Source organism: Mus caroli, chromosome 7, assembly GCF_900094665.2.
Source record: "Mus caroli chromosome 7, CAROLI_EIJ_v1.1, whole genome shotgun sequence".
Taxonomy (NCBI): Eukaryota; Metazoa; Chordata; class Mammalia; order Rodentia; family Muridae; genus Mus; species Mus caroli.
The window spans coordinates 27,056,853-27,065,360 of NC_034576.1; the positions used below are offsets into that span (position 1 = coordinate 27,056,853).

The following is an 8,508-nucleotide window of genomic DNA, read 5'->3' on the forward strand; positions in this document are numbered from 1 at the left end:
CTCCTTCTTGTCTTTCCCTCTTGAAGCTTCCCAAGGATCCGGAATCCCCCAGCCCAGTCTGCCCCTTTCCAGTTAGGGCTGGCAGGTCTGAGCACTTCCTGTCTGTGCCTCTTCCCAGCTGGCACTGGGGTTGTCTTTGAATGCATTCCTCCACACGTGCTCTCTGCTTGGTCTGTGCTCAGGAAGGACTGTCCCTGCAGTGAAGGTGTCAGTCCCACAGGGAAACAGGGGCCTTGGGGGCTTCAGAGCTTTGTGGTGATGGTCTCATGTGACTGCCCTGGGAAACCTGATTGACATCTGAGGTGTTATCAGGCTGATGACCCAGAGTGTAAGAGTGAGTGTCCCCTGTGCATGTCTGTGACAAGGTGCCCTGCTCGAGGAGGCTTTCAGGTATCAGAGGGAAAAGTCATTTAGGCTGTGATAGGGAGGTGATTGCAGTCTCCAGAGTCAGGGAAGACCTGAGACACATTGTCACCTGGAAAGGTTTTTGATTTTTTTTTTTTAATGGTACAATAAGTTAAACATAATATGCACATAATGTGGACTCTTACATAGTGTATAAAATCATTCTCAGGACAAAAAATCTTAATGACATCATGTGATAGTATAATAAACTCAAGGACTCACAGCATTTCTTATGTACCCTGACCCCAGGTCACATTTCCCTTCTGTGGGTATAGCCTGAGGGATGTGGGTGGAGTGGAGAGGCACAGTTATTGGCTGTGTAAGTAGGCACAGTTGTCGTTTATGGGGGCTCATGCACTCATGCAGTCAGGTGCCTTGAGCATTTCCTTATGGCTCCCTTCCCACGCTTGAGTCCTCTGGTTTCCCATCTTGAAAGCTTCCCCAATTTTACTCTCCTTGTGTTTGCTCTTTCAGGGGTCAGTGACATTTAAGGATGTGGCTGTTGACTTCTCTCAGGAGGAGTGGGCCTGCCTGGATGCTACTCAGAAGGTCTTATACAGGGACATGATGTTGGAGACCTACAGCAACCTGGTCGCAGTGGGTAAGGCTGTGGCCCATGAATGGGGGACGTGTCCTCTACACTGTGGGCTTTCCTCTCTCTGAATTAAAGGACAGTGCCATCTTTCCAGTGGTAGCTGAAGCTGGGATGGAGGCCGATTCCTGTCATTGCTTCTCTGAGAAGGCTGAGGCAGGAAGAATGTTGTGAGTGCAGCATCGCCCTCAGAATCATCCTGAGTTCGAGGCTAGCCTAGTCTGCAGGGTGAGGCCTTGTTTCAAACAAAGCCAAACAACACAAAATAAACAAATGAAATAAATTAGGAGATACATCCATAAATAGAATCACAGGCTAAGAGAGAGAAATAGCTTGGTGGTTAAGAGAAGCAGCTGCTGTTACAGAGGATCCCGGATCCCAGCCCCACAGGTGGCTCACGACCATGCGTTACTCTCTCTGGGCGATCTGATGCCCTCATCTGGGCTACACAGACACAGTGCGTGCATGTGGTGTTCAGTCTTACTCGCAGGCAGATCCTCACAAACATATAAAATAAATTGTAATTAGGAGAATTTTATAAGGGGGAGCCAAGTTCCTTCTTCTTCCCCAGGCAAGAATGTGAGATTTCTTGGGTTGAAGATAAGATGAAGCCCCTGCTTTTGTCCACCATTTGTTGGTCCCCTCAGTGAGCTCTAGGTTCAGGGAGAGACCCTGTCTCAAGTACTGAAGTGGAGAGAAATCACCGAAGTCACCTAACAGTGGTCTGTGCCCTATCCAGACATGTACACAAGCATACCTGCACACAGTTACACACACACACCTGGACATGCACAACTAAATACCTGCAAACACTTAGACACACACACCTGGACATGCATGACTAAATACCCTCACACACTTACACACACACATGCACAACTAAATACAAGAGCCGTTATGATTTACTTAATAATGAATCAGTAGAGTTAATTCAAAACAGAAGTGGACACATTCTGTTTCCTCCAATGAAGCTACTTCGTAGTGGAAGTTTTGGGGTGTGAAGTTTGTCTCTCTCAGTGAGCAAGTCTGTAAGGATGAGGTGTGGATGTGAAGGAAGGCAGTGTCATGACAACGATGAGAACAGTTTTCACGGCTAGGGATGTAACTCAGTGGTAGAGATCAAGGCCCTAGTCCCTCCCCACCATTACTAAATACGTAAATGAAAATTTTTAAAGTAATGATTTTGTATTAGTATAGGTCAGAGAATATGAGAGTCTTTGAATATAGTTATAAATCTTAGTATCAATCCTTACAAATAGATAGCATTAACGCAATCTAAATTATTACCTATTACTCTAATTATTCCTAATTTGGTTTGTTTGAGACCGGCTCTCACATAGTGCAGGCTGGCTTTGAACTTTCTATGAAATCCAGCCTTGAACTTACAACCTCCCTGCTTTCACACCTCGGGAGTGTGACTATGTGTGTGCACCACCATGCCCCCAATTGGGAAAACTGAGCATAGACTCCTATGGGACTCGCCTAAATGGATGTCATTAGTAGTGAGCTGCAGGGATGGGGTCTACACTAGACAGCATAGCCTGTGGGTTCATGTTCTCCCCACTCAGTTCTGCTTTCCTCTTACGTGACAGCCCTGTCTGCATTTAAAGGAGATTAAAACCCTAATCTGAAGCAGCTGATTTCTTACCCGGGTTCCTTTTCCCGCCTTCTCTGGTCTTTCCTCATCATTATTTTTGCTTTTAGAAATTGTTAATCTGGTTTTTTTTTTGTAATTGTTTTAAAGACTTATTTATTATATGTATATGAGTACACTGTAGCTGTCTTCAGATACCCCAGAAGAGGGCATCAGATCCCATTACAGATGATTGTGAGCCACCATGTGGTTGCTGGGAATTGAACTCAGGACCTCTGGAAGAGCAGTCAGTCATCTCTCCAGCCCGTTTATCTGTTTTCATTCTCCCCATGCTGGGTTCACGGCCGTGATCCACCCTGCCAAGCTGTATAGACCTTATAATAAGTCTGTATTTTTTTTTTTTAAATCTGCATAGCCAGGGCATGGTGGCACACATCTTCAATCCCAGCATTTGGGAGGCAGAGGCAGGAAGATCAAGTAAATTTAAGGCCAGCCTGGTCTACATATCACATTTCTTTGTATTTTGGGATAATTATAGACTCTGAGTCTGGGGGAGTGGGGGTGGCGGGGAATGTCTACACAATGAGCCATCTTTTCCTTTCTTTTAAGTGGGAAGTTGCATTTCCAAGCCAGATCTGATCGTCTTACTAGAGCAGGAGAAAGAGCCCTGGATGGCTGTGAAGGAAGAAACAGACAGGCCGAGCCCAGGTGAGTAAGAGTGAAGTGTTTCATTATTGGTTGTGTGTGCACACACGTGTGCAGGTATCCTAAGAGGCCCTAGAGAGGGTCAGCTCCCTGGGACTGGAGTTATAGTGGCTGCTGGGTCTCTAACCCAGGGCCTCGGGCAGAGCTCTCAGAGTTCTTTACCACTGAACCAAAGCCAAGACAGTTTCAGCACCAGTGAAAGCTGTAACGCAGGGAGGGGCACCAAATGTTTGAATTCTGTGTCTTCATGGTCACTGTAGTCACGGTGTGATGGTGGCTCCTCCCTGCAGCACTGGGGAGGTGGCAAAGGCAGATCCCTTGGGCTTGCTGGCAAGTCAGCTCCAGGCAAATGAGAGACCCTGACTCACAAAGCACAGAATGACAAGTAGAGAAACATCTGAGTGCATACACCATACAGCCTTCTACCTAGCTTGGCAGGGAGCTATGATGGCTCCTCTTTTTGTCAGTTTGACTAATCTGGAATTAACTACAACTCAAACAGTTTGCTACATCTATGAGGGATTCATTAAATCATTTGAAGTGGGAAGACCCACCTTTAACCCACATCTTTGGAGGTGGGAAGATCCACCTTACATCTGGGCCACCTTCTGGTGCAGCCTGGGTAAAGGATGTGGGAGAGGCAATCGGCGCTTTGTCTGCTTCCCTCCCTCTGCAGGCAAGGCCAGTCCCTCACTGGTTTCCTTTTTTTTTTTTTTTTTGCTCTTATGAATGGAGCAGCAGTAAGCATGGTTGAATAAGTCTCTGAAAGGATCACGTGACCTTTGGGTGTGTGCCCAAGATCGGTCTGTGTGGGTCTTGTTTAGATGGGTTCTCACCTCACTGATGAATCAACTTTTCTTCAAGTGTTTCTCAGCCATTTGACTTTCATCTTTTGAGAATCTTCCTCTGTTTAGATCTGGACCCTGTTTTCTAATTGAGCTAATTCTTGCTATGTAAGTTTTTTTAGTTCTCTATATATTTTGGGTGTTAGCCCTCTGTTGGATGTGTAATTGGCAAAATCTTTCTCCATTCTGTAGGCTGCCGCTTTGTCCAAGTGACAGTGTCCTTTGCTGTGCAGAAGCTGTTAAGCTTCGTAAGACCCCATGTGCTAATTTTTACTTTCCATGCCTGCCTTTGCTTGGGCTGATGAACTTGAGTTCCCCACTGTCTTTGCCTTCAGGTTCAGTGTATGTGGTTTTACATTTAGAACTTTGATTCATTTGGAGTCAAGTTCTGTGCAGGGTGAGAAGGGTGGATCTATTTGCATTCTTGTACCCGCACCTGGACTTTTTGATGGGCCCCATTTGCTGAAGATGCTGTCTTTTTTTCCAGTCTGTATTTTTGGCTTCTTTATCAAATGCCAGGGGTGCATAGGTGTGTGGATTTATTCTTCAGCTCACGTCCCTCGATCGATGTGCCTACTGTGTTGTTATTCCTGTAGCTCTGTAGGACAAACGGACGCTGGGATGATGATACCTCCTGCACTTCTCTTATTATTCAGAATTATTTTTAGCTATCTTGGGATTTTTGTGTTTGCATATGAAGATGAAATTTGGCCTTCTGTGATATGTGAAGAATTGTATTGGAATTTTGATGGAGATTGCATCAAATCTGTATATTGCCCTTGATAGGATGGTCAAGTTGACTAAATTTATCCTCATGATCCATGAACATGGAAAATCTTTCTATATTCTGATATCTCCTGCAGTTTCTTTCCTCAGTGCCTTACTTCTTTATATCATACACATATTTCATACACATACTTCTTTATATCATACACATAGTTCCCTAGCTTGGTTACAGTTACCCCATGATACTGTATATTAGTTGGGACTATTGTGAAAGCTGATTCTGTGATTTCTTTCTCTTTCTCAGTCAGTTTGTCATTTGTACACAGGAAAACTGCTGATTGTTGTGAGTTCATTTGTATCTGGCCTCTTTCCTGAATGTGTTTGTCACCTATAGGAGTTCTCCATTGGAATCTTCAGGGTCACTTAGATATGCTGTCACATCATTTGCACGTCAGGGTACTTTGGCCTTTCCAAAGTGCATTCCTTTTATCTTCTCCAGCTGCATTATTCCTGAGTAGGTATGAAGAGTTTGGACAGCTTTGTCTTTTTCTGGATTTTAGTGTAATTGCTTTGAGTTCTCTCCATTTCAGGTGATGCTGTCTTTGGGCTTGCTGTATACTGCCTTTATTATGTTGCAGTGTGTCTGTCCCTTGTGTCCCTAATCTCTCCAGGACTTTTTTTTTTATTTATTTATGTAGTGAATACACTGTCACTGTCCTCAGACTCACCAGAAGAGGGCATTGAATCCCATTACAGATGGTTGTGAGCCACCATGTGGTTGCTGGGAATTGAACTCAGGACCTCTGGAAAAGCAGTCAGTGCTCCTAACTGCTGAGCCATCTCTTCAACACTCTCCAAGACTCAATTTATCCTGAAGCAATGTTGTATGTTGTCAAAGGAGCTTTCTGCATTTAATGAGATGATCTTGTAGCTTTTGTCTTTTATTTTGTTCATATGATGGATAATATTTACTGTTTATATATGTCAAACCATCTCTGGATCTCTGAGATGAACCTACTTGGTCTTCTTGAGTGTTGTACAATTCAGTGTTTAAGTATTTGATTGAGAATTTCTGCATCTGTGTTCATCAGGGGTGGATAAAGGGTGGGGAAAAAAGAAGAACCCACAAAGTAGCAAAGGCCACTACGGCTCTGTCCTCCATTCATGTCTGACATTGTGGATTTGGTCTTCTCTTTCTGCCTTTCAGTTAGTGTGGCTAAGGGATTGTCAGTCTTACTGAATCCTCCAAGAGCCAGGTCTTTGTTTCCTTTACTCTTTATTCCTTGTTTGCCTTTGTCTCTTTTTTATTGATTTAATAAAACCCTGAGTTTAAGTACTTCTTACGTCTTTCTCTTTTGAGTGTAATCTCTTTCTTTTGGTTTTTGTCTTGCTTTGTTTTTGTTTTTATTTATTTAGTTTTTTGTTCTTGAGCTTTTTGTTCTGGTTAATTTAGAGTGAGATTGCTCCAATTTCCTTTTATGTAAGTGCCCTTTGTTATGAACTTGTCTCTAAGACCGGCCTTCATCATGTCCCCTTAGTTTGAATGTGTTGTGGCTTCATTTTCATTCAGTTGTAGGAAATCTTTAATCTTTCTCTCAATCTTGGAATCTCTGTCTTAACCCATTTTTCATTGAGTCGTATGTTGTTCAATTTCTGTGATTTTTAAGTTTTGTGCTTTTCTGTATTCAGTTTTTTGTTTTTTGTTTTTTTGTTTTTTTCGAGACAGGGTTTCTCTGTGTAGCCCTGGCTGTCCTGGCACTCACTTTGTAGACCAGGCTGGCCTCGAACTCAGAAATCTGCCTGCCTCTGCCTCCCGAGTGCTGGGATTAAAGGCGTGTGCCACCATGCCCGGCTCAGTTTTTTTTTTAATTTATTCACTTTACATTCCAATCATACCCCCTCCCCCTCCCAGTTCCACCCCCACACATCCTTTCTCCCATTATGCCCTCCTTAGAGAAGGGGAAATCTTCCATGGGTACCAATCTATCCTAGTACATCAAGTCCCAGTAGGGCTAATAGCATCCTCTTCCACTGAGGCCAGACAGAGCAGCTTAGCTAGGCAAGAGGATTTACCAGCAGGCAACAGTCAGAGAAGGCCCCCGTTCCAGTTGTTAGGGAACCCCATGAAGACAAAGCTGCACATCTGCTACAAATGTGTAGGGGCCTCGTTCCAGCCCCTTCATTCTCTTTAGTTGGTGGTTCATTCTCTGTGAGTCCCCGTGGCCCCGGGTTATTGGACTCTGTAGGTCTTCTTGTGGTGTCCTTGAACCCTCCATCTCACTCACTAGTCCTACCTCCCACTCTTCCACAGGACTCCCCGAACTCTGCCTAATGTTTGGCTGTGGGTTTCTGCTTCTGCCTCCATCCACTGCTAGATGAAGCCTCTCAGAAGACAGTTATGTTAGTCTTCTGTCTGCAAGCATAGCAAAGAATCATTAATAATACCATTAATAATCAGGGGTTGGCTCTCTCCCATGGGATGGGTCTCAAGTTGGACTAGTCATTGGTTAGTCATTCTGTAACTTTCTGCTCCATCTTTATCTCTGCATCCCATATACGCAGGACAAATTTTATGTAGAAGGTTTTGTGGGTGGGTTGATGCCCCACTACCTCCAATGGAAGACCTGCCTAGCTACAGGAGGTGGTCACTTCAGTCTCCATATCCCCAGATGCTAGAGTCTCAGCTAGGGTCATCTCCATAGACTCCCAGGACCCTTCCCTGTCCCAGGTCCCAGGCTAGTCCCAGGGAGGCCTCACCACTAATTTCCATTCTCCCAGGCTTCTACTGCCCCCACCCCCATCTGATCTCTATCCCTGTTTACCTCTTCACTCACCACCCACCCAGCTCCCTCTTGCTCTAGTCAGTTCTGTTTTTATTTCCCTTTCTGAGTGAGATTCAAGCATCTTCCTGTGGCCTCCCTCCCCCTTGTTACTTAGCTTTTTTGAGTCTGTGGATTGTGTGGCATGGTTATCCTGTACTTTATAGCTAATGTCCACTTATAAGTGAGTACATACCATGTATTTCCCTTGGGTCTGAGTTATTTCACTCAGGATTTTCTGGTTCCATCCATTTGCCTGTAAATTTCATGATGCATTTGTTTGTTTTTTATAGCTGTTTTCAATGTTTTTAAAGACATTTCATAAATGTCTTTGTTTTAATAGATGTACCACATTTTCTTTATCCATTCTTCAGTTGAGGGAGATGTATCCAGTTTCTGGCTGTTACAAATAAAGCTGCTATGAGCACAGCTGAGCAAGTGTCCTTGTGGTATGTTGGGGCATCATTTGGGTATGTGCCCAGGAGTGGTATAGTTGGGTCTTGAGGTTCAACTCTTCCCAATTTTGGGGGAAATAGCCAGATTGATTTTCAGAGTGCCCACCTACCAGTAATAGAGGAATTTCCCCTTGCTCCACATTCTTGCCTGCATGTGCTGTCCCTTGAGGTTTTGATCTTAGCTATTCTGACAGGTATAAGATAGAATCTCACAGTCATTTTGATTTGCATTTTCCTTAATGACTAAGGATGTTGAATATTTCGTTAAGTGCTTCTTGACCATTCGAAATTCTTCTGTCAGGATTTCTCTGTTTAGCTCTGTGCCCCATTTTTCAGTTGGGTTATTTGGCTTGTTGGTGTCTAGTTT

At 44.1% G+C, this 8,508-nt stretch overlaps 1 protein-coding gene across 2 annotated transcripts in view; it reads left to right on the forward strand.

The window, feature by feature from the left end:
* LOC110298476 (zinc finger protein 59) overlaps positions 1–8,508 on the forward strand; it is a 162,824-nt gene that overhangs the window by 111,760 nt on the left and 42,556 nt on the right. The window contains exons 4-5 of one of the 2 annotated variants that reach the window (XM_021167762.2): positions 880–1,006; positions 3,201–3,299. In XM_021167762.2, the coding sequence (XP_021023421.1) occupies positions 880–1,006; positions 3,201–3,299 (226 nt within the window). The remainder of the gene's footprint in view (positions 1–879; positions 1,007–3,200; positions 3,300–8,508) is intronic. The other variant, XM_021167763.2, reaches the window with a different exon arrangement.